The sequence below is a fragment of the Cololabis saira genome, chromosome 13 (assembly GCF_033807715.1).
Source record: "Cololabis saira isolate AMF1-May2022 chromosome 13, fColSai1.1, whole genome shotgun sequence".
Taxonomy (NCBI): Eukaryota; Metazoa; Chordata; class Actinopteri; order Beloniformes; family Belonidae; genus Cololabis; species Cololabis saira.
The window spans coordinates 37,599,371-37,626,067 of NC_084599.1; the positions used below are offsets into that span (position 1 = coordinate 37,599,371).

At 40.9% G+C, this 26,697-nt stretch overlaps 2 protein-coding genes across 2 annotated transcripts in view; both read right to left on the reverse strand.

The window, feature by feature from the left end:
* Window positions 1-15,154: 15,154 nt before the first annotated feature.
* ghrhrb (growth hormone releasing hormone receptor b) overlaps window positions 15,155-26,697 on the reverse strand; it is a 78,333-nt gene continuing 66,790 nt past the window's right edge. Inside the window, exons 12-15 of the mRNA XM_061739002.1 lie at window positions 21,993-22,084; window positions 20,305-20,434; window positions 20,183-20,224; window positions 15,155-16,445 (exon numbers count right to left, since the gene is read on the reverse strand). Coding sequence (XP_061594986.1) covers window positions 16,245-16,445; window positions 20,183-20,224; window positions 20,305-20,434; window positions 21,993-22,084 — 465 coding nt within the window. The 3' untranslated portion in view covers window positions 15,155-16,244. The remainder of the gene's footprint in view (window positions 16,446-20,182; window positions 20,225-20,304; window positions 20,435-21,992; window positions 22,085-26,697) is intronic.
* LOC133458679 (class I histocompatibility antigen, F10 alpha chain-like) lies at window positions 22,883-25,952 on the reverse strand. Its single transcript, XM_061738840.1, has 2 exons — window positions 25,852-25,952; window positions 22,883-25,689 (listed from the first exon to the last, which is right to left on the reverse strand). Exons 1-2 carry the CDS (start codon window positions 25,907-25,909, stop codon window positions 24,695-24,697), a joined length of 1,053 nt encoding a protein of 350 aa, XP_061594824.1. The 5' UTR covers window positions 25,910-25,952; the 3' UTR covers window positions 22,883-24,694.

Here is a 26,697-nt window from a genome sequence, read left to right on the forward strand (position 1 = left end):
CATCAATGGGAATTTATCGTTCTTTCTTTCTTTCTTTCTTTCTTTCTTTCTTTCTTTCTTTCTTTCTTTCTTTCTTTCTTTCTTTCTTTCTTTCTTTCTTTCTTTCTTTCTTTCTTTCTTTCTTTCTTTCTTTGTTTCAGGCTCATATCTTTCTTCCTTCCTTCCTTCCCTCCCTCCCTCCCTCCCTCCTTCCTTCCTTCCTTCCTTCCTTCCTTCCTTCCTTCCTTCCTTCCTTCCTTCCTTCCTTCCTTGCTTCCTTCTTTCCTTCTCTCCCTCCTTCCTTCCTTCCTTCCTTCCTTCCTTCCTTCCTTCCTTCTTCCCTTCCTTGCTTCCTTCCCTCCTTACTTCCTTCTTTCCTTCCTTCCCTCCTTCCTTCCTTCCTTCCTTCCTTCCTTCCTTCCTTCCTTCCTTCCTTCCTTCCTTCCTTCCTTCCTTCCTTCCTTCTTTCCTTCCTTCCTTCCTTCCTTCCTTCCTTCCTTCCCTCCCTCCCTCCCTCCCTCTCTCCCTCCCTCCCTCTCTCCCTCCCTCCCTCTCTCCCTCCCTCCCTCCCTCTCTCCCTCCCTCCCTCTCTCCCTCCTTCCTTCCTTCCTTCCTTCCTTCCTTCCTTCCTTCCTTCCTTCCTTCCTTCCTTCCTTCCCTCCTTCCTTCCTTCCTTCCTTCTTTCCTTCCTTGCTTCCTTCCTTCTTTCCTTCCTTCCCTCCTTCCTTCCTTCCTTCCTTCCTTCCTTCCTTCCTTCCTTCCTTCCTTCCTTCCTTCCTTCCTTCCTTCCTTCCTTCCTTCCTTCCTTCCTTCCTTCCTTCCTTCCTTCCTTCCATAAATCAGTCTTTACACAAAAATGTCATCAACAGGAATTTATCGTTTTTACCGCGAAATGACAAATTCTTACCGTGGGGAATTTTTTTAACGGTATATCGTGAACGGTAAAATATCGCCCATTCCTACCCCTGAGGCTACAGATTTTCTCTACAGGTTTTCTTCTCAAAGCAGCACAAATGGACTTTTGCAGTGTTTAGCTGTGCGGTTCTCCTACAGATGTGTCACTTTTACTGGACTGTCCTACACTCTTTTACACACTGCTCTGTTGGACTTGACGTCAGCGCTGACTGGGATCTAGGGATCGGTGTCCTTTGCTGTGACGTCCATTGCAGCTCTGAGAGCCGGCCGTCGTCGTTTAAGTGTCATATTTCTGCAGAAACTGCTGACACTGGAGTCCAGAGTTACTATGGCTGGTTTTTGTGAATAGCAAGGAGGGGGGAGACGATGCTTTCTAAAAGCAAATGAAGTTGAAATCCTCAACATGAAGGACACTTGTGCTGCTCTAAAGAGGGTGTTTCTCCCTTCAAAAAGTGAGTGAAATGACCCGAAAGCTGATGAGAGCGGGTCACGTCCACCAGAGCCTCTTCATCACCTCCTTCAGCAGGAAACAATGGAGCGTCTTTGACAGATTCTGTCCCACAATTCCTGCAACATCCAGATATTCAGATGTTTGATTTAAAGGTGAGACGGAGCAGCTGGGACTACTAGCTCTCATTATAAAATAACTTTAAGGAGTCAAATGGTCATAAAAGGTTGTACTTGTGGGTTTTTTTTTAAAGAAAATGATGAAGTTTTACCTAAGTTATTTCTAATATTAGGTCAAAAGGGTTAAGTAACAATAGTTTAAACCTATTGCTTTTTGCTATTTTCAAGTTGACAATGACAAAATGTAAAATTTAATCCAATAAGAGTCAAATGATGAGACATGAGGTTTCTTTACGGCTGTAAATATCCAGAGTCCAAACAGAGTCTCGTAGAGATGGACATCAAGGGTGTACACATATATATGAAACCATATTGATACAGCTTCACACAACTGTGAGTCAAAGTAGATATGTCATATCTTGTCCTGTTGTTGACTTGCTGTGTGCACGTTCAGCGCCCACCGGCATCGGTGACGGAGCTGGGAACGTTAGCGCTTGTGATGCTGGACAATCATCACCTCTGCTCCGGGTCAGCCGATCAGTCCCGACCGCTACGACAATCTCCCCGTCAGTCGTTTCACGACTCCCCCCTGGTCGGTGTTTGATGGGAGTTGAAGCCTCGTGAAGGCGCTACGATGTCGGGGTGAGACGGAGACGATGCTGTTGGTGTAAAAGAAATACTCCTCTGCTGTTCTGAACTTTGACGTAGATAGTTGAAGTGTTTGAAAGGCCTATAGCCAAACTTTGTGACTAAATAAACTAAATGTGTGAAACAGAAACAAGCTGCCAACGTTGTACCTTGTAAATAAAGTGAAGGGCTGTTGTTTGGAGCCTCTCACGGTCGTTCTTATTCTTATTTTGTAAACAGTGAACTCTGTGGATGCATGTCTGTTAAAGTTTTGATCTGAGCGGATCCCTGTGAGGGAATCCCTCTGAGTGGATCTTTCTGAATGGATTTCTCTGAGCAGATCCCTATGACAGAACCCATCTGATCGGATCTCTCTTAGTGGATCCCCTTTGAGAGGATCCCTCAGAGGGGATCCCTCCGAGCGGATTCCTCTAGATCAGGGGTCGGCAACCCGCGGCTCCAGAGCCGCATGCGGCTCTTTAGCGCCGCCCTAGTGGCTCCTGGAGCTTTTTCAAAAATGTTTGACCTTTTTTTTCTTCTTTTTTTTCTCTTTTTTCCCTCTTTTTTTTTCCTTTTTTTCTTTTTTCCCCTTTTTCTTTTTTTCTCTTTTTTTCTTCCTTTTTCCTTTCCTTTTTAATCTCGACATTTCGACTTTTTTCTTGACATTTTGACTTTTTTCTTGAGATTGTACTTCAACATTTATCTTGACATTTTGACTTTTTTCCCGACATCTCGGCTTTTTTCTCGACATTTCGACTTTTTTTCGACATTTCGACTTTTTCTCGAAGTGCATAATGAAAAAAATCTCCCCCCAGTTATAACTAATATAGATGCATGCAACATGTGTTATACAAGACTTTTCATTTTTTGCGGCTCCAGACATATTTTCTTTTTTGTGTTTTTGGTCCAATGTAGCTCTTTCAACATTTTGGGTTGCCGACCCCTGTACTAGGGGGATCTCTCTGAGTGGATCTATGATCGGATCCCTATAAGCAGATCCCTCCGAGGGGATTCCTCTGAGGGGATACCTCTGAGGAGATTTCTCTGAGTGGATCTCTCTGAAAGATCCCTCCGAGTGGATCGCAGATCCCTACAAGGGGATCCCTCTGAGGGGATAGACTATTAGCGGATCCCTCTGACGCGACCTCTCCGAGCGGATCCCTCAGAGGGGATCCCTCCGAGGGGATCCGAGCTGGGTTTTTGTGTTAAAGCTCTTGAAGGAGTGGACGGGTGAACCGATAACTGGGACTGTGAAGTTTATTGATTAGTCGCTCGTGTCTCCTCCGATACTTTTCCTTTGAATGTTCATCGACAGACATGAGGGAAAGTTTGGCGCCACAAACGCTGCTCCGCTCTCGTTTTTACTGCTCTGCATGACACTGGTTTTTACTTCTCCTTCTTTTCATGGCGATTGTTTATTATCGATTATTGCACTGATTTCTTGTCTGGACTAGTTTACGGTGACTAAGTGGAGTTCAGCAGTGTCTGTTCAAATGTGAGCTGCTCCTCTTTTCCAGTTGTTCCTTTCACTGCACCACTTCATCTCTTTTGTGCACATGAGAAGATTTTCTTCTTTTTTTTGTATGTTGTGAAAATGTCAACAATAAATGTCTTGGACTTGTTGGCCCAGGTCTGCGTGTTGTTGGTGTTGCCTCAAAGAACAGTTTTCAGCTCCATCACAAGTCAAAGAATAGGTTTTTATTTTACATTTGTTTTATTGGACCCTCAGTTTTAATCCAAAGTTACGTGATGTTGATGATGGAGGTGACTCTAAACCACTGGTGTCAAATGTGCGGCCCGCATTTGCCGATTTTATTTCTTTGTAGACGGTCGTTTATTTTTATTAACTGACTACTATTATATATTTTCGCAGGAAAAATATCACTGCTAAAAAAGATGATAGAAAATATTTATTCGGAGAATTTCAGTTTTGAATACGAGGATAGTGACAAAGTAAAACAGTTAAAAAAGAAGTGCTGACTTTTTCGGCACACTGGCGTAAATATCCGCGCCAATTTTTAAAAATAAATACACTTAATTGTACAGGAAAAATCTCTAAATCACAAGGAAACACTCGGATGTAATAAGAAAGATTTTGCTTTTAATGAAATTTCCTATAAAAAAAGCGAAATATAAAAAAAACATACTTGTTTCTGTTTATCTTTGTAAAATGATATTAAAAGTATCTTATTTTTTAAAAAAAACGAGAAATTTCAAGAAAAGATCCTGAAGAAATATATTTTACATAATTAGAGTGTAAACAAAGTGCATATTTCCTTTAAAATTAACTAAACTGATATTGGATTAAATAACAATAGTAAAAAAAAAAAAAAAAAGAATTAGAAAAAAAACATTTTCGCACCGTTTTTGTTATTTTGATTGGCGGCCCGCGAGAAAAAAATTGGTCAAATCCGGCCCGCCAAGCAAAATGAGTTTGTCACCCCTGCTCTAAACTATCCTCCGACACATCCCAAAGCCTTGTAAATAGGTTGGAAACAAACACGCCTCATGCTCCCTGAACCTCTCTTTCACAGTTTGAGTGTGATGAATCCTGACATCTTGGTATACACCCGTTAATCTACTGATAGAACAAAAACCCTGGTTTCAGAACATCCAGCATCAGCTGGCCTCATTGGTTGAAGCTCCACCTGACCAGCATCACGGCAGGCTTGGACTGCAGGGATTAGACGTTTCAGCCACTGCTCTTGTTACTCGGATGCTTTTCTTCTGCCATTGATCCAAGCACCAATCTGCATGTCTCACTTCTCTCCGTATGTTTTGCATTAACCTTACTTTTAAGGGGTTTTCTTAACACTACTTAAAACTTTCACAATATGGTTCTGTACATACAGTAGAAATGTGATAAAACGTGCGCGCATGTGTGTGTGTGTGTGTGTGTGTGTGTGTGTGTGTGTGTGTGTGTGTGTGTGTGTGTATGTATTCTTTTCCAAGATAGCTAAAGTTAAACAAATGTGAGGAACTGTATTAGACTGCAGTGAGCCTACAAGATTCCTCCAAACTGAACTGTCTGTAAAAAAAGGTGTGTGTACCTGAATGGAAATGTGATTATTTATAACAAAACATTTATTTCCAAAAACCTTTCGAGTTTAACTCCTCCAATTAATCACTCTTAATTACAATAACCCAAAACGGACAAATCCTGGCAGTAAAGCTAAAGAGGCACTTGCAGTTTCCAATGTCTGCCACAAGATGTCGTTAGACTACAAACAGTGAAATACAACAGAGGCTCAAACAACCAGGGGGTCTAGAACCAGGGGGTCTAGAACCAGGGGGTCTAGAACCAGGGGTCCCACAGACGCCACAGATGGTTCAGTTTAAGTGAGGGTGCGTCACAAAGGCCCCACAAATATTCAAAAGTGTCAGCGGGACACTCTCACAGCTTCTACGCCTCATGTGGTTGGTTGTTCTGCTGACATGAGGGAACCCACACATGATGTATTTGGTTTTAAGATTAAGGGCCAATCCCAATACACCCCCTACTTTCCACCACTAGCCCTCCCTCACTACCACTACCCCTAAAAAAGAATGGACAGATTTTAGGGCACTTGAAATCTTCCCAGGGGCCTGTCCCAATACTCCCCCTAACCCTACTTTCAGCCCCAACCCTAAAATCAGCAAGCTGAGAACCAAAAGCTGTTTTAATTTCAGCCGTAGTGCTGTTAATATGCCACTTTATTAAGTTTTAATATTTTTTCAGGCATAAAAGTAACCGTTAAGATCCCCAACCTGGGCTCAGTTTATCCAAATAACGCCTGTTAAGAAATTTGATCTGATGTTTTCGGCGATGGTGAGACCGGGGCGCAGCAGCAGCAGCAGCAGCAGCAGCAGCAGCAGCAGCAGCAGCAGCAGCAGATCACGTACAGACGTGATCGCTGGGTCAACCTGCGCCGTCGTCCCGGGGGGAAACCTGCAGCTCTGTGGAGAATTACCGCTGGCTGAAATAAATACTTTAGGAAGATAAATGTTGGTTTAATAGATGAAATCTAACAGTTGTAGCTACGCCTGTTAAAAGATTTGCTCCGAAAATTTCAGGATTTCTGCCTGCCGGCTCCGGAGCTGATTTATGGTTCCGCGTTATATCGCCGCAGAGCCTACGGCGTAGGGTACGGCGTACGGCACGCATCGCCGCGTAACCTACGCCATAGGCTCTGCGTTGGTGTAACGCGGAACCATAAATCCCTTTATTCTGGCGAGGTTTGAAAAAGACTTTGCAATAACGGGCAAACGAGTGATTATGTACATTCACTGAGTGAATATTATGAAAGTAAAATATATATTTCTTGCTAGAAATGTAATCAAAACGCATTTTTATACAGAAACTAACTCAAAATATTGATTTTATTCACTAAAAAATAAGAACTGTCCACCATGTTTTTTTTTTGGATTCAGTCTGCAAATGACGACGAAAAGCATTCTGGGAAATTTTTCTGGCCCTAGTTCAACTAGTGTCCATCCGAAAACACTCGCTCCGTACACTCTCTACACTACACTCTACACTCGTTTTCTCCACTACCACTAGGTGAAAAGAGGAATTGGGACACCACTACCCTCACGGAAATGTATTAACAACAAGGCATTTTTACCAATCCACTAATGACACAGGATACTTATTAAGAGCGTGACTAAAATATTGTTGTTTTGGGATGTTGGCAGTTATAAAACATCAAAACCAGCAGCCTCGTCCTTCAGTGTTTCATTATTGTAGCCAGTGGTGACTTTAAACCAGAAAAGCTCACTGATGTAGTGAAGACAAACAATCATGTCACACTTAGAATAAGAGAAGACGATGCTATCACTCTCTCCCTGGACATAAAAGCCATCTAAACTATAAAGTCCAGACCTGCAGAGATTTCTCTCTCACAAATAATAAATGAAGCATCACTTCCTTGCAGCAGTTTTAAATGTCAAAAACGCGTCATAGTTTTCACTGAGGCGCGACCTTTTGACCCTTTCCTGAATAAAACAACACAGAGGGACATTTGCTCTGCTGATTCTGCAGCAAATGAGTTCGCTACTGCATCACAAGCAAAGAACTAGACTTCTGAAAAAGCACTGCAGCGGTCAGGAGCTGGGTTTGGTTATTTTTCTCACCATGAAGAATAAGGTTCTGTACATATATACATGTAGAAGAAAGTCTCTGCTGTACAAGGTACGAGGCACAGATACACAGACAAAAACACCAATTCAATGCACTGATATAAACATAAAAGTGGCTTGTTGCGTCTCTCAAACATCGATTATTGACTTAACTTTACCAATAATGTCTCTGCATTTTGCATTATGATATCACACAACTGGGTCCAGAGATGTTTGGATTTTGAGAGTGCTACTACAGTTTATGATCATCTTTATACACCACAATGGATTTGAACAATGTCCGTGTTCATAAGCTCTAAAGTATTCGGACAATTAACGAAATTAGTTGTCCGGCTATGGTCCATTCCCTCGATACTTCCAGACAAATATAGAAGACAAAGATCTGAAGTGATATCAGGTTTTTGACTGGAGGTACTGACGTCTAAAGGAACGCCAGATTAGACTTTAACATAAAACATCATGAAAAAAAAGCCTCTCATGTTCTGGAAACAGATTCTTTGTTGGGATGAAACCAAGACAGATTTGTATAAGATTGATGGAAACAGTAAAACTACGGAAAAGGAAAGTCATGATCCTGCCGGAGGACGACCTCGCTGGTGTTTATTGATCACGTAGCTGATGACGGGAGTAGATGAATTCTGAGCAGTAAACACTGATCACATTCAGACATAACTGACGGAGCTTCACAGTGCAGACGGATAATTACTCTAAACCGGGCTCCAGGGCCGGTCCTAGGATTTTGGTGGCCTTAAACAAAAACACTCGAGCACAAAAACCAAATCACACAAATTAATTGTCCATAAATCTCTTACTTTATTTGGAAAAAAAAAAATATTTGAATGAACTTTCATAAGGAAAGAGTACAGGACTGTCTCAGAAAATTAGAATATTGTGATAAAGTCCTTTTATTTTCTGTAATGCAAAAATGTCATACATTCTGGATTCATTACAAATCAACTGAAATATTGCAAGCCTTTTATTATTTTAATATTGCTGATCATGGCTTACAGCTTAAGAAAACTCAAATATCCTATCTCAAAAAATTTGAATATTCTGGGAATCTTAATCTTAAACTGTAAACCATAATCAGCAATATTAAAATAATAAGAGGCTTGCAATATTTCAGTTGATTTGTAATGAATCCAGAATGTATGACATTTTTGTTTTTTTAATTGCATTACAGAAAATAAATAACTTTATCACAATATTATAATTTTCTGAGACAGTCCTGTATTGATGAATAAGTCCATATGTTAAATAAATGAAATAAATAATGTGCCACAGTTTTTTTATTTAGTTCCTGTTTTATTTTGAAAGCAGTGTCTTCGTTTCAGTTCTGTCTTGACTTCCCTTGTTCCCATCTGCCCTGATTGTCTGCACCTGTGTCTCGTCAAGTCTTCTGTATCCTGTCTTGTCTTTCACTTGGTCCGTACTATTTCCATCCTGTTTCCAATGTTTAAGCTCTTATTTTGCAATCCTGCTACGCAGTGCTTTTTCTTTGATTTAAGTACAATAAATCACTTTTTGTGGAACTCCTTGTCTCCTGCATCTGGGTCCTATCCGACCCATCCGGGACATAATGTGTTAAATAAATGAAACTGAACCCACGTTGGGACCCTTTGACCATCCGCTCCTCACCTGGAAGAGCCTCTCAGTACTAGTTGAAGGTAAATAACTGGGAGTCCTGATTTCAAGCCAGTGTTTATTTTTCAGTGACTGAAAATAAAATTTAAGCACAAAAACCCACAAACAAGCAGCAGCTGAATGAGGAAAAGCAGTCTGGTGACGTCGTTGAGCTCCAGACAATCAGCCAGAGATTATCTCCTACGTTAAAACATGATGGTTACATTTACAATTATGTCACTTACTACAAATACTTTAAAACTCCTAAAAAATAGAGGCACTTTGCTTAAAAAGTCTGTACATCTTAAATAGTAAATGTCATAATTTTGTGAAACCTCTTAAATTAAAGCTGAAAGTCTAAACTTTGATCACATCTGGATTTGTTGTTTTTTTCAAATCCACTGTTGTGGTGTATGATACGGTGGCCGAGACCCGCCATTGCGGAAAATTAAATAAAAGCTGGAAATAAAAAGAAACGCTGCTGCAAATAAAAGAAACGCTTTGCAAATAAAATAAACGCTGAAGATAAAAACAAACGCCGCTGCAAATAAAAGAAACGCTGCAAATATAAAGAAACGCTGCTGCAAATTAAAAAAAAAAACTACGCAAATAAAAAAGCCACAACGGAAGTGAATTACCGGGGACTATTTTTGCTGATGCACCGGTGTTTTTTACGTGAGAGGAGAAGAAGAAGACGAAGAGGACGTAAGTGAAAAGGAAGAAATAAGAAGAGCGAGGAATAAGAAGAACAACGAACGAGAAAATAAGTGAAAGGTTAGTGTTCAACGTCGCTACGTGTAATTTTTAATGTGCAACACCGGTGCATCGGCAAAAATAGTCCCCGGTAATTCACTTCCGTTGTGGCTTTTTTATTTGTGTCGTTTTTTAATTTTATTTGCAGCGTTTCTTTTATTTGCAGTGGCGTTTCTTTTTGTTTGCAGCGTTTATTTTATTTGCAAAGCGTTTATTTTATTTGCAGCGGCGTTTGTTTCCTTTTGAAGTGTTACTTTTATTTTCAGCACTGGCGGGTCTCGGCCACCGTAGTATGAAGGATAAACTTAAAAACAGTCTCTGCCCGAATACGTCAAGGCCTAACTGCAGACGACTACAGCACAGAAAACATGTTGAGGTTCAAAGCCAGTTTAGCATTTTGAGGATTATGATATCAAACCTTTATTAGTGTTTTCAGTAAAACAAACAAAAAAAGTGCTGTCAGTGTCTTTAGGAATTAGAGAATCTGTAACATCATAAAATACTGCTCTTCATATCTAATTACATTCACAAAAACACATCAAAACAATAAACCTGACAAATACAGCGTTTTTACAGTCTAGTGCTCCAGATGTGCAGGAATGCACTGTGCAACACGTTGCAGGCAGAGCCACCGATGACGTCACGGACGCATTCCCCCCCGACAAAAGCGGTTTCTGTGGCAAAATCACACAAGGATACGCCGCAAAAGCGGAAAAAATACACCTGATATTCCATGAATCGAGTCAGAATGACTAGAATTTTTAAATCTACCGAAATAGTCTAAAATAGTCTGGATATGGATCGACAAATGTCCTATGCTAAATTTCATGTGTATGTTGATGACACTGTAATGCACTGTGATGCCTCTACACTTACGCAGGCCTTACATCAGCTCCAACAAGCTTGTAATGATGTTAAACACACCTCATGCGGGTTGAAACTAGTCATAAATACCACAAAACAGGGGCATCAATTTGGTATGCCAAGGTATGGCAGCCGCCACACCTTGGCTTCAAGGGAAAATGTAAATGTTTGTTTTTTTAATACATTTATGGAATTAGTCTGTGTCTATTTGTATTGATTATTCTATTACTTAATACATATCGATTTCACTAGTTATTATACAATGCAAAAACTCAAAATCTTAACAAGAATATTTGTCTTATTTCTAGTTAAAATGTCTAATTTTTAGTAGAAAAAAATCTCATTACATTTAAGAAAAGACTCAAAAACAACAATTTTCACCTGTTTCAAGTAGATTTTCACTTAAAATAAGTGGAAAAATCTGCCAGTGGAACAAGATTTTTTGCTTGTAATGAGAAGATAAATCTTGTCCCACTGGCAGATTTTTCTACTTATTTCAAGTGAAAATTTACTTGAAACAGGTGAAAATGGTCAAATAACAAGTTATTTTTCTGGTGATGACTCTTGTTTTAAGTGTAATGAGATTTTTTTACTAAAAATGAGACATTTTAACTAGAAATAAGACAAATATTCCTGGTAAGATTTTGAGTTTTTGCAGTGAGCGAGACTGCATTTGAAAAAGTTCCAATTTTCTTGACCACACAGATTAGCTACATAGCAGACTTCTGTGATGAGACGTGTTGATTGATATTCTAGTTAAGTTCTGTGACTCGTAACCTTGCCATACCTTAGCTTTGACTGAATTGACGCCACTGCTGCCATTGCCACAAAACAAAACAAAATCAAAGTCTACGAATGTTCCATCTGTCAGGACCAGAACTGGTTTCACAATATAGATAAATAGAGGTTTGGATTGAAAACATGTTGAACAACTGAATAAATTAGGCTTTTTCTTCAGAATAAAGTATTCCCTTTATTTTTGAAACTGAAAATAAACTATTGTCTACTTCTTTTATGTCTGTGCTGGTCTGTGGCAACATGATTTATAAACAGTATCCTCACAGATTCTACAGGCATCAGATGCAGTCTACCACGGAGCTCTGTGGTTTTTTACTAACCTCATTTTATTTAAAATCTCACAATGATGTTGAATCTCAATAGTTTCTTTGCCTGGTTAAATAAAGGTTAAGGAATAAATAAATCACACTTTATTTCCCTCTTATCTTTGGGGCGCTGTGTTTTCAGTCCTCGGTACTGGTTGGCATCGGCTGCTGAAATCAGTAGAGGAACTTCCCTGTCTACAGGCATCCTGTAGCGGATTAACAAGGAACTAATCAAAGCTCCGACATGTTCCAAAGTCCACCAGGTTCCCATCCTCTGAACCAGTTAGCAGCCCCCCCCCCCGTGCTGCAGACATCTCCACATGGATACCAGTTAGGGTTGATCTCTCACGTCCACAAACGTTTGTATCGTAAGCATTTGTAAGCCTGGTGTAGTTCAGTGTAAACACCGGTAAAGGAATATACCCACTTCACTGAGTTTTCTAGTTTGCCTCAATTAAGATGGAAGATCTTAACTTTTGCAGGAGTCAAAGGAAGTTCCATCCATCCATCCATCCATCCATCCATCCATCCATCCATCCATCCATCCATCCATTTTATATACCCGCTTAATCCTGGTCACGGAGGGTCAATGTTGTAAGATAAATCCAGATCACCGACAAGGATGACAGTCGAATTATTGACCTAATTTAAGACAAATAAAAGTAGAATCAATATTTCAATAGATATATTTACGAACAAAATCAGACATATTTTCAAGAGTTCATCTGTGAAATCAGGCAATTCTGTCATAAAACCAGTGTAATGTTCTGACTAAACTTGTCCCAGGCGGAAGACGAGGGCGATTGACGACGGATCTGTTTGAATTACAAGTGATGAATGTTTATTTCCCTTTGATTTTGTTTAAGGACTGTTTATTTGTATTCTTTTTTTGTTTTGTGAATTTGTTTTTGTTTTCTGTTTTTGTATGCTCGAAATAAAGATTTAAATTCAAATTCAATTCAATTCAATTACAAGTGAAAGGAATCGTATCGTTTCCACCATCCGGTTTGTCTTCCGAAGTCCATTCACTTCTCTGTAAAACGACTCCTTTGAGAGGTTTTTTTAGTTATTTGGCTCATGTGCACTGAGGCATTTGAACAAAAACTGGGTGCAGTTGCGAAGGTCCCAACGTCAAGGGAGGGACGTTACCCAGACCAGATTACTTGACTTTAGCGCCTCATAAACGAGTACAGTAATCCCTGGTTTTTCAGGGGTTACGTTCCAAAAAGAACCCGTGATAAGTGAAATCCGTGAAGTAGCAACTTTTTTTTTTTTTTTTTTACAATTATATACAAGGCTTCAAATTGCGGAGATCAGCACCCACTGCGACCCGAGTAACTGGAAAATGAAAAATGATTATAAAAAAAAAAATACAATAAGTACAGTAGAACAAATTGTGACTTGGGCGTATTTCCCTCTGTAGCGTGACCGCGGTGCAGGTGTGTTTTTTCCAGAGAAGAACATAGTTATGGGTCGTTGTTGTCGCTCTTTTTTCTTCTGGGCAAAAAGATTCTTATAAACCGACATGCCACCACGATTATATCTGAGACTGTAATGAAGGATTCATCTAAGGGTCCCGTTCTTGAGCTGCTGCTGAAGTTCATTGGCCAATTTCATCATTGTTGCTAAGCAACCAACGTTATTGACACAAGAAGTGAAGAAGCGGGGAGACTGTTTAGCCAATCAGAATGCAGAACACGATGCACAATGCGAATCCGTGAAGCATAGGCGCCGAATTATGTTTTTTCTGGTGGGTGCTGAATGTCATGTCGTTTCGCACGAGATTCAGCAATTCAGCAACGTAGATTCAACAGCAGTAACGGACATGAACGCCGCACGCACACACACACACACACACACACACACACACACACACACACACACACACACACACACACAAATAATAATCAAATTCTTAACAAATTCGGGTGTTCATCTGAGAAAAAGGAGGCTATATTTCTATAGTTCATAACCAAGATCATTCTTTCTTCCCTCTTGATCGTTTCTAATCTACAACAGTAGAAATTATTTTTTTTTTAAATTTCACCGTGCGCCCTGTGACGGCATCTCGGCGGTGTAGGAGAGAAGGTGGAGGGAGAAAAAAAAGTTGCAGCTTGTAGATCAGAGACGATCAACATGGAAGAAAGAATGATCTTGGCTGTGAGTCTGTGAGGACCTGTGGGATGAGACTGCAGGACTATCGGGACATCAATAAAAAGGGACAAAAGTGGAGAGAAATCTCACAGAATTTGGACACACCTGTTTAAGTGGTAGAAATGTGATATTCTTTTGCTCTTTTAACAATAAAATGTCAATTTAAAATAAAATATAGCATGTCCATGCCTCATCTGGGGATCAATTGAATCATTGATCAATATATGGTTATGAAAAGACCACGTGTCAATACTTTTGCAAACTGAAGCACTACAGGTCCGCTAAAATGACTGACATGAGCTAAAAAACAACAAAATAGTTCGGAAAGGTTTTTTAATAAAATATGATCCAGCCTGAAGTAGACCTGGCCATCATGGAGCTGTAGCTCCCGAACGAGCCTGTATTCCCCCAAATCCTGTGTTCTCATGAGGATTTCATGGACCCATCCCCTCCTTGCTGCTGCTGCTCGTCTCCTCCTCCTCTGAAGAACTAAAGCCAGGGCTTTTCTTTGAATCAGGGACACATGCATTTTGCAAACCGAGCTGTAGCTACTGTATGTCCAAATGAGTGGGAAAACGGCGCCATGACCGGAAAAACTTTTTTTCGGTCGCCAAGCAACTTGCAACAAATGTGTAGCCTACACAGGTGTATGCGCGCAGGCTCTGCGCCGAGTTCTAGGTGAAAGCCGCGTTGCGCCCGCCGTGCGTCAGGAGCGCGCTCTTGCGCAGCGGCAGCACATACACTTAAATGGGAAAGCCGGCGCCGGCTGTGCGCCCTCTATTTGAAAACCGCTTTAGCCAATCAGTGATTGTTGACATGAGGGCTCTCCTACTCTGCTCTCCCCGTGGGTGCTCGGCCATCTCCGTGGGTGCTCGGGCCCCGAAGCACCCACGGTTCCGGCGCCTATGCCGTGAAGCATCGAGACGTTAAAGGGGAACCGCGTTACAGCGAGGGATTACTGTACTGTGATGCCTGTAAGGAAACAGCACTTCCTGCACTGACCACCAGGGGGAACATGGGGCGGAGGAGGAAAAGGCCTGTGAGACCAAACGCAGCTAGAGGTTCAGCGTTAAGTGCTGCAGAATGACTCAACACATAAAAGTACAGATAATCTGACAGTGGGGGGAAGCTGCTCCTGTACGAGACAAGTTTGAAGAAAACTAACGACTCGGGCTTAAAGTGTGTATTTAAAAGCAGAAGTAACACAATGTTTCTGCTACTTTGATGCTAAAATACTGTTTTAGAGCGAGCGGCTGCCCCAGCAGCTCCAACGTCTCCTGACAGCCTGGAGCTGTGCTAACTACCGTCTGAGTGTGACGACTTCATCAGCCCAGCCGTCCTCGTTTCCTTCGCTGCAGCTCATCTCCGCCTCCTCATCAATACTTCTGATAACTACTGTACTTCCTTGGTTGCCGAGAGTTCGGTTCACGATTAACAGCGCTGTGCCCTTTCGTCCCTTTCTCCAACCTCCTATAGTTCTGAAGGGATTCATGAATCGCCGTTTATAAGTACCGTATTTTCTGGACTATAAGCCGCACCTGCATATAAGCCGCATCCGCTCTATTTAAAAAAAAAAAAAGATATGCAAGCCGCAGATATTTATGTTGTCAGATTAGATATTTATTACATGTACAGAAGGATTTTGAACTGTAAATGATGTACATGTTTCTACCTAAATAGATCCTTTCCTAACAGTGTCTTTTAACACGGCAGCAACTTTGCTGATTAAAACGGGACAGAACCAAGAGAAAATAACCGCTATTTATTTATCTATTTATCTGTTTGAAATCTGCTTCTACCTACTTCTATCTGCTAAAGAAGAAGTAGCATATTCTTCTTTGCATTTATTTTGTCTTAGTTTTGATTCTAATTCCGGTTAGAGCGCCCCCTAGTGGTGGAAGAAAAATCCACAGAATAGCTGCACCTTTGTATAAGCCGCATGGTTGAAAACCTATGAAAAAAGTAGCAGCTTATAGTCCAGAAAATACTGTATTTATTTTGAGGTTTAAAGGTGACAGAGCCGGACCAGGCATTTTTGTTTTTGAGTGATCCCACAGCTTCTCAGAAAAAAGTCTCCTCTTACGCTTAAACATCTGCTTGGTGGAGACCACGATAAGAAAACTAGATATCTTATTGATGCCTTACACAAATACATAATTTTACTACAAAAGAGAACCGATTAAATATTTCCTATAGTAAAATACAGTGTAGGATTTACGTGTTTTGGTATATAAGTTTGTTTTCATATATATATGCATGTATAAATATGATTCTTGAAGCAGGTTGGTGGTTGTACGATGTGGAGGAGAAGCCCTGACAGGATGCTCCCGTCTTCAAGTAAACACTGTGATCTCTGCCATCGCGCTGAGAAACTTTCAGGAGTCGGATGAGCAGGATGTCGTCGACTGTTTTCTAAATCGAGAGGTCTCATATTTGTTTGGCAAGAAAACTGTAGGAAGATAAGATCCTTGGACATTCAACAATCAGGCGTTGTGGTTGGAGTCTGCAGGTTTAGAGGTCTCTCAGCGCTCTGCCGAGCTCTCAGACGGCCGACATGCTGCTGGGCGTGGGCGGGGGCGCCGGGGCCTCCGGGTCCAGCCGCTCCCTCGGGCTGGACTTGTCCAGCACGGATATCTGCGTGACGGTGCTGCTCTCGTTGAACAGCGTCCGCCGCCGCTTGCTGTAGCTGAGGTAGCTCTGAGTCTGCCACTTCCAGAAGCGCTTCTTCAGCTCGGCCTGCACCTGGAGACGCAGCCGTGGAGACGTGCAGACAAAAGCAGAAACAACACGGTGACAACAGAAATACAGTAAGAGTTTGGACCTTTTAAATGATGAGAAGCCAAGTGCCTCTATTCCTCTCACAGCTCACCGGACCCAGAGCCGGATTAAATAAATGGACTACACTAGGCAGATTGTGATTTTTGGGCCCCCCTCCATCGATGTTATTTATGAATTGAAATCTTAAACTTACCAAAGTTACTAATAAAAGTTAATTCACATTTTACGTAGCATAGTCATAGTCAAGTTGGTTCTTTGTTTTCCAAAATAAGTCATGTGTTGTATATTAAACAGTCTATCAGACTATTTTTTGATTTGTATTATTTATACGTTATTACAACGCTCTATTAAATGCTATTAAATTATCCTTATCTTATCGATTGCGAGTATCATTGTTAAGGTATTAGTACCAGTAAATCACCAATAGGTGTCAGCATTGCTATGTAAACAGAGTAAAATAAGATAAATGTTTTAAGCAATGGCATTTTGCAGAAAATCTTAATTAAATGTGTTTTTAAATTAAATTGAATAGTTAAATAAGAAGTCAAATCTACAAAGACCAATAAAATTTGCAGTAAGACAAAGTGTGCTGTAGTATGTATGTCTGTATGTGTATATGTATGTATGTGTATGCGTATGTATGCGTATATATATGTATGTATACTAAATATAGTAATAATGCACATATATATGCTTTACCGGCATGGTATCAACCATTAATATGTGTGCAGACAAAAAAAAATAAAATAAATTTTGTCCCTCTGTCTGGGCCCCTCCCCTGTCAATCGGGCCCTAGGCACATGCCTAGTTTGCCTTTGCGTTAATCCGGCTCTGACCGGACCGTCAATAAACCTGGTTGAAACACACTTTGTTGAGACTTTTTCACGTAAAAATCCTTCCATCCATAATCTACAAACACCCGCATCTTCCAGTTCAGGGCAGTGGAGAGCTAAGCAACACTGTGCTTTTAGAAGATGCTTCAACATTTTGAGCCGATGTTCCATCTTTAAATACCTAATTAGACTTCTGCATGAATTAGTGTAATCCTGCCTGAGGTTTGGCTTGAAAGAAGGATCCGATTAATGTTGTTTCTGTCAGCCTGTTTCAATTTTAGTTTTAGTCTAGTCTTTGGATCAAGCTATCATTTTAGTTTTTATTAGTTTTAGTCACGTTCATTCTCCTTTTAGTTGTGTCAAGTTTCAGTCGACTAAAAGTCTGAGCATTTTAGTCTTATTTTAGTCAGAATTGTTCATTTTAGTCTAGTTTTAGTCAAAGATTGTATTTAGCCAATTTAGCCATTTTACAATTCAAACAAGGTTATCTTATTATTATATTATTGTTACCTTATAGACTCAAGAATACATTCATTGCAGATACAGAAGACTCTAATTTGATTTTACAACATATGTATTTTTCCACATTTCTCCCCGTCTTTTTCTTTTTCGACGACACATTGGGTTTTCTTGTCCAAGTCTATGTAGGAAAGTGGATCCAAAGATGGTTCTTCTTCTTCTTCTCCAGCCCCAGAGCAGATCCCCGCGTTTCTCTATGGAACTTTGTTTTTAATTGACGTGAGGATTGCAGGTGACCCCCCCCCCCACCCGTCTCACAGCCTCTCCAGCTTGCTGCCGTCAGTCTCTGGGCCGAATCCAGCAGCTCAAGGGCAGTTTCTTCCACCAGGCAGTCAGGAGACTCAACTCCCTCCTGCTCCACCGTCTCTCCATCCTCTACCTCCGACTACAGACTAGGACTGTTACCCCCCCCTCAAGAACTCAGGGACTGCACATTTCACTTTCCCTTATTGGCACTACCTCACCTGTTTATATAGTTATTTAAAATCTATTTATTCCTTATTTTATTTCATCATATGTATGAATCTTTATTTCGGCTTGTACACACTTTTTTGCAGAAAAAGATGAAAAGGTAAAAAAAAAAAAAAAATTATTTTGCAGAAAAGGTGTAGCTGAAGCTGTAGCTTATAGTGCCTACCCTTTTTTCTTATGATCAGCATAAATATGAGACATTAGCTTTACTCAGTGAAAACAAACAATACATAAAAAGACAAAAATAAGTAAGACAAAATATAAAATTGACGTTTCACATTCTAGAATGTTTTTGATAGTATACTTTATAATTATAGTGTTTTTTATTTATTTACAGTATTTTCTTTAAACATTTCTATAAACTTGAAGATAGAACTACACATTTTTAGGTTGTTATTACAACTATTCCAAATTTCTCTTGCCTTTATTGATGTACATCTCTTTTTAATATTAGTTCTTGCTGTCGTCATCTCAAACATGAGTTTCCCCCTCACATCATAGCGGGTTTCTTTTATCTGGAACAAATCCTGAATGTAGTTTAGTAGCAGTTTCTTCTGGGCTTTAAAGGCAAATAAAACAGTTTTCTGCTCTACTATATCATGTAGTATTAGTATTATAAGTATTATATTTAATAAAAAGATTATTTGTTGGTTTATAATAGTCAGATCTATTAATTATCCTTAACGCTCTTTTCTGTAACAGGAAAATAGGGTTTGTATTTATTTTATAGGTGTTACCCCAAACCTCCACACAATAAGTCATGAATGGAACTATGAGTGAGTTATACATTAAAAACTGTGCTCTTTATAAATACATCTTTAAATATTCAAGAATAATGTATGTCATTTTAATTGTGGACTGTTTATTTTATTCTATTTTATCACTTGTACTTTGCACCGTGGGTCAGAGAGGACTGTAATTTCATTTGTGCTGTATGTCTAAATAGCATATTTGACAATGAAACCTGAAACTTGAAACTTGAAAACAAAAAGCTAAAAGAATGCTGAGAAGGTTTTCCAGTATGATTTTAAAACTATGAACCAGAACTAACTTGTATTCGCCTGAAATTAAATTAAATTCAATTCAATTTTATTTATATTGCGTTAGGGATGGGCGGTATGGACTAAAAAATTTATCCCGATAATTTCTGGCATTTATCCCGATAACAATAAAAAAATTACAATAAAAAAAAAAAAACAATTCAACTCCACCTTTTTAACTAAATCTATCACCACATTCAGTTTTTGGAGAAACACTGCTCTAAAAGAATAATAAATGCTACTAAACTACACCAATTAAATTGAATTAATAAAAACCAATTAAATGAGTACACCTGTACTGCAAAACTGTAATGACTCAAGCTCCTCGCTCTCAGATCCGCCTCTTTCTTTCTTTCTTTCTTTCTTTCTTTCTTTCTTTCTTTCTTTCTTTCTTTCTTTCTTTCTTTCTTTCTTTCTTTCTTTCTTTCTTTCTTTCTTTCTTTCTTTCTTTCTTTCTTTCTTTCTTTCTTTCTTTCTTTCTTTCTTTCTTTCTTTCTTTCACGCACACGTACGTTGTGCGTCGATTTAACGCAGAACCATAAATCCGGCTTTACACAAAAACGTCATCAACGGGAATTTATCGTTTTTACCGTGAGATGACAAATTCTTACCGTGGGGAATTTTTTTGGCGGTATATCGTGAACGGTAAAATATAGCCCATTCCTATATTGCGTCTATTACAACAGAAGTTGTCTCTAAGATCTTTCCAGAGACCAAAACATGACCCCGACCAATTATTACATAAACACTTGCAGGTAAAAACTCACCTAGTGAGAGAAAAACCTAAAGCCGAAAGAGGTTAAACCAAACCTGCGTCTGCGGCGTCAGGTGAACTCACCTCTCCGTTCAGGAAACAGTACAGCAGCGCCACTCCGAATCCCTGTAAAGCATAAAAATCATTATGTGTAGCAGCTGCGTGACATTTGTTCTCCGTCTCTGTGTTCATGTGTGTTTCTGCACCTGGAAGGATCCCAAGCCGAGCTCGATGAAGATGCGGGCGTCTGTTCCCGTGTTCTCTGGCAGGAGGGCGAACACCATGTAGTGCATCCCGAACAGAGGGATGAGCAGCAGCGTGGACTTGGCCAGCCGCCTGCACACACAGCAGACGCGCCGTAATCGCGTAAACACGTGCCTGTTGGCAGACCTGCAGGGGCGCGTTGGCGCCAACTCACTCATACCTGTCAAGTTTTGGATTTAAAAATACGGGACATTTTCCAGCCGCTGTCCCACCAGCACAACCGAGGTCCAGTATCTTACATTTTAAGACACATTTAGGAGAAATCCAAAATATCTTCCTTTCAACAAACTACAATTTTGTGCTCATAGCCTGATAGGACGACATTTGTTGACACTGAAATGCTGTGGACTTCCTATGTATGTAGTTCCTATAATCAAACCTACATTAAAACACAAAGGGGAATTAACCCTTGTGCTGTCTTCAGGTCAAGGAAGGAGGAAGGGAAGAAGGGAGGAAAGAAGGAAGGAAGGAAGAATGGAAAGAAGGAAGGAGAAAAGAAGGATGGAAGGAAGGGAGGAAAGAAGGAAAGAAGGGAGAAAAGAATGAAGGAAAGAAGGAAGGAAGGGAGAAAAGAAGGAAGGAAGGAAGGAAGGAAGGAAGGAAGGAAGGAAGGAAGGAAGGAAGGAAGGAAGATCGAGGAAGGAAGGGAGGATGGGTGAAAATGAAGGAAGGAAGGAAGGAAGGAAGGAAGGAAGGAAGGAAGGGAGGAAAGAAGGGAGAAAAGAATGAAGGAAAGAAGGGAGGAAGGGTGAAAAGAAGGAAGGAAAGAAGGGAGGAAAGAAGGAAAGAAGGGAGAAAAGAATGAAGGAAGGAAGGAAGGAAGGAAGGAAGGAAGGAAGGAAGGAAGGAAGGAAGGAAGGAAGGAAGGAAGGAAGGAAGGAAGGAAGGAAGGAAGGAAGATCGAGGAAGGAAGGGAGGATGGGTGAAAATGAAGGAAGGAAGGAAGGAAGGAAGGAAGGAAGGAAGGAAGGAAGGAAGGAAGGAAGGAAGGAAGGAAGGAAGGAAGGAAGGAAGGAAGGAAGGAAGGAAGGAAGGAAGGGAAAAAAGAATGAAGGTAGGAAAGGAGAAAACAAGGAAAGAATGTACGAGGGGAGAAAAGAAGGAAGAAAGGGAGGAAAAAGGAAGGGAGAAGGAAGGAGAGAGCAGGAGGAAAGAAGGAAGGAGAATTAGGTCATTTTGACCCAAAGACAGTACAAGGGTTAAAGCACATTTATTTATTTATACACATTGGTTGTCTTCAAGTGAAACTTTTACATTTGTGCATGTTTCTGAGCCCCATCCTGCTCCTCTTTAGGAAAGTAAATTCGGTTCTCCATTTTTAGAGATATTTACACGAAGTCTTCGCTTTTTGTGCAGAATTGTTTTCTCTCTCGTTACATCCATCCAGCTCTGATTTGTTGTTCCGAGTTTGTTCCCGTTGTCGCCTCTAACGTCGCGAGAACTGCCACCCAGGCAACAGCAGGGGGCAGTTCTCGCGAGGCTGGTGACAATTCAGTTTGCAGTTTAAAAGTTATTATATTATAAAACGGGAAATTTACAAGAAAATACAAATACGGGAGGACGGCGGGAAAGAGGGTGAAATACGGTAGTTTCCCGGCCAAAACGGGAGACTTGACAGGTTTGGACTCACTTGAAGTGACTGGTATCGTTTCCTCCGACTCCAGGAGACCTCAGCTTCTGGACCAGGATACGGATCACGTTGATGAAGATGATGAAGTTCACCTACGTGAAAAACAAATGTTTGGCACAAGCCGTGAAATAAAAACAAGCAGTTAATGTCGTCGTTGTTTCACTAGAAATTACACAACATAAAGAGCCCATGTTTTTATAGAAATGTAATTCTCGTCAGTTGTGTGAAATAAGACCTGGAAACCGGCATTGTGGCATAGAATTGTCAAATTTGTTTAATCCACCGTACGAATTGTTACAGATTACTTTTGTTATACTGTATTTGACCCGGTCTTTGTACGTTTAAACTGTCATGTCCCCGTCTTTAGGCCATCTCACTGTCATTTTAAGAGGCTCACGACTAATTTGAAGTTTTGAAGCAGCAGTATTACATGGATCTTGTTTTCTTTTCATCATTTTCTGTTTACGAGCTTTAATTTCATATGTTTATTGGCCCTCAGAGCCTAATCAACCCGGCCCTGGGTCTGCACGACTAACACAGAGCTTCTGAGTCACGATCACAGTAAAATGACTCCATCACAGAGCTTAATCAATGTGAATAGCAATCAAAAACGCATAATATTAGACCTTAAAATCCTGGTTAGAAAGCTCATGTAACAATAAAAGCTGATAAACCCAGCGCACCTCCAGCATAAAAGATAAAAACAAACAAAACAAAGACTCAAAGAGGGAAAATATGAACTCATCTTTGACCGTGCCAATAATAATCTTCTTAATCAAATAATCATCACGTCTGGGGCTTCTTGTTTGGTTTTTATGTTGGATATATGTCCAAATGCAGGACACATCCAAGACCGAGGACTCTTGAAACTCATTCAAGGCAAGGCAAGTTTATTTATATAGCACCATTCAACACAAGGTCATTCAAAGTGCTTTACATCAACATTAAAAACGGCAAGACACAATTAAACAGTAAATAACAAATAAAATTAAAGCTGCAAGCAGCGATGAACGGGCCCTCGCAACCTTGTGCATGTTCAGGCTGCAGTGGAAGCTTGTATGACTTGCATGTAGATTCTTCAGGCCGGTTGAAAGCGCTGTAGGAAACAGTCATGGATGAGGAACGGCTGATCCAGTTAGTTGAAATGAGAAGTTATCTCTATGATTCCTCCTCATTTCACTACAAAAACCTCAATAAAGCGGCAGCTGCTGGAGGGAGATGGACAGAGAGCGTCTGATGTCACGTAGTGCGTTGCGATAGTTGGACACTCGCATGCAGTTACACGGTTTTATAGTTGTGGGCGTGGTTTGCATTTTGGTTACGTAATGAAAATGCGCCGAATCTGAACGGCTCGTAGAAGTCACATGACACTGGACGGCTCAGCGTATACCTTTTTGGTCAAAAAAAAAAAAAAAAAAGGAAATGTGTACATATATATAATATATATATTTATACCTGTGTGTATACATATACAGTGTGCATATGCAAACATCTTAAAATGTAAATGACCAAAACAAAATAAACTAAACTAAAACTAAACTAAACTCATCTGTACAGACACTGCAGAATTTGGTTGCTTTCCTCCTTCTCTGAGTTGGCAGGCTGAGGGGAGACCACTTTATATATGTTAAAGCAAGAAAAAACGTGTTTTTTTTCATAATAGTTAAGCTTTTGCATGCAATAGACTCAGGACATACATGAGGCGTCTCGATGTAGAATGACAATGAAAAACAGGAAGCATAATGACTTTAAAACATAAATGATGATTCATTCTTACGATTCAGAAAAACAGAGCTAATCTTTTAGGGACAAATTATCAGTCTGTAGACTCTGGTCTCTGTACAAGGCTACACTTGCTACTCACAATAGTTTTGGTTTAATCAAGTGACGAAGGCTAAAGTATCCATCACAATCTCATCCGTCTTTGGCATCTCCGTCATGAGATTAATCAATCAATCAATCAATCAATCAATCAATCTTTATTTCTAAAGCCCTTTAAAACACACAGGGTGACCAAAGTGCTTTCCATTAAAATCACATTAAAACAAAACAATTTAAAAAACAACATAATAAAACCATTAAAATTAAATTAAGAATATTTCACATCAATACTGTGTATTAAAAGCCAGTCTAAATAACCAGGTTTTCAGTCTGGATATAAAAACCCCAAAGTCAGTGATGGTGCGCATTTCTGGGGGCAGTTTATTCCAGAGTCTGGGTCCAGCAACGGAGAAGGTCCGATCACCCCAGAGTTTAGTCCTGGTCCTGGGGACTTCCAGCAGGAGCTGATTTGAGGACCGTAGGCCTCTAGTGGAGTTCTGAACATGCACTTGTTCACATAAATAAACAGGGGCAAGCCCATTGAGGGCTTTAAAAACAAAGATTAACATTTTAAAATCAATTCTAAAAGAAACAGGAAGCCAGTGAAGAGAAAATAAAACCGGAATGATGTGTTTGCGACGTCGAGTATTAGTTAAAAAACGTGCAGCGGCATTCTGAACAAGCTGAAGACGGCTAAGAGAAGACTTGGAGACACCAACATACAAAGCATTGCAATAGTCAATTCTCGAGCTTATAAAAGCATGAATGGTAATCCAGCCGGTAATATCACAATTCTGCACTGGGGCGAGGATTATTTGGATGAAATCTGCTTCGGTGAAGCCGTCACGTCCCGGTCCTCCACCCCAGGCTCCGATCAGTCATCAGTGCTGGCTCCGGGATTCTCCCGTGTTTCCAAGGAGATTGACCTCTGACCCTGACCTCTTCCTCATCTTCATCATCAGCACCAGCAGCAGGATGGCAGCAACCATCAGGACGACGGGAGCAGAGATGACGAGGACTCTGTATGAGCGGAAAGATTCCGCCCTCCAGCTCACGTCCAGCCGGTTGTCCAGACTCCGGTGAGACGCTGCACAGGTGTACTTGTGCTTCCTCTGCAGCTCCTCTTCATCCACCATCAGCGTCTTCTTCAGCTGGTAGAGACCATTGCCGTTCGGCAGCACTGACCCAACGGTCATTTCCTCCTCGTCCACGGGTTCCCCGTCCCGCAGCAGCGTCAGGTTGATGTGGCGAGGGTAGAAGTCTGTGGCCAGACAGGTGATCTGGGCCCCGCCCCCCCTCGGCTGTGATAGGAGGCGTAGTCGAGGTCGAACACGACGCATCACCAGGTGCTTGTTGCTCTCCAGCAGGCGTCGCAGAATCCGGGCACAAAAGGGCAGGTGGATGTTTGAGAAGCGCATCTGCAAATATATTTGCTTCATGGTGTCCAATTTGAAATCCCAACCATCACCACCACCGTACAGGAAGTGAGTTGTGTTACAATGGATGCTGTCGGCATCATGACCATTCGCACCGTCCCTGACCATGATGAAATCAGGCTGACCGTCTTTCCGGACCCCACAAATATACATCCTCTGTTGAACGTAGACGCCTGTAGTGGTCAGGTTTAGCTGTTTTCTGACTATGTCCAACCTCGTCCCCATATCCATCATATTGTTCTTCATCACATTCAAGGCGAACTGTCCCAGGTCAAGCTCTGCCCCTTTCTCACCTCCACCACCAACATTTATCAGTTGGTCTGTGTCTGAGTCATAGTACCCCACTTGGATGTCATCCAGCATCAGGACCATAGAGAACTCTGGGAACTGGGTTGGTCCTGAGATGTAGTTGAACAACAACCACAACGAGTGCACAAAGCCTAAAAAATGCAGAGAATTATGGGTAAGACATAAAGCTCAACGTGATCATCAGATCAAAAGCTGCAGGGAAGTCAGGTGTATTCTGATTAGTCCTCCTTCTGGCGTTCTGGAAATAAATAAATAAAGAAAGAAACACAGCTGTTTCCAGCAGTATTTGTTACCTGAACTCATCACTAGGGGGAGGAGCAGAGACCCTGACATCAGCTGGAGAAAAAACATAGCGATTAGTCCTCTGATCAGTCCTGATCAGCTGTTTCTTCCTGTTCTGCTCTACTTTGGGTTTGCTGAGCAGCTCGACCAACCAGCAATCTGCATCCTGGTGTCTCCGGACCAATCAGAAACATGGAAATGCAAGAGGTGGTTCCAGACGGGATCAAAGTCCAACCAGGCAGGTGATCCTGCAGGACTCCACCCTTCACCTGGCAATCCCCTGATGCTGAAGGTCCAAACTCCAACTTCCTTTCCTCCGCCTTTGCTAAACGTGTACTTTGCCTTTTTGAGCCTGTCCATTCCTAAAGTCGTTAAGTGCGCGAGGGCTCCCAGCAGACATTAGAGCCCCTACTGCTCACTTACCGTAGGTCGGCATCTCCGCAGACTTTTGGAAAGGGAATTACCCACAGTTCATTGCGTTGTGACATGAAATGAGGTTACCAGGGAGAATGTAAACAAAACAGGTGGCGGAGGAAAAGAATTCATGTGCGACTGCGAGATGAAAGAAGTTCACCTGTAAGTATAAATACATAGCACTGGTGATTTAAATTCAGAAACTGTTGTCCTGTGATGATTTTTCAACGGCCCTATTATTTCCTTTACAAACAGGGAGCCACCAACAAAAGGAGGGAAGAAAACCAAAAAAAGGACAAATTAAGTTTTGGACTTTCTTCAAGACTAAAGACAAGAAAAGAGGCTGAGGGAGCTGGATGAAAAGGAGGAGGAGAGGGAAAAGAAGAGGGATGACCAGTTAAGTTAATTGACATTTGTGGGAAGATGGAGGACAAAATGTAGTT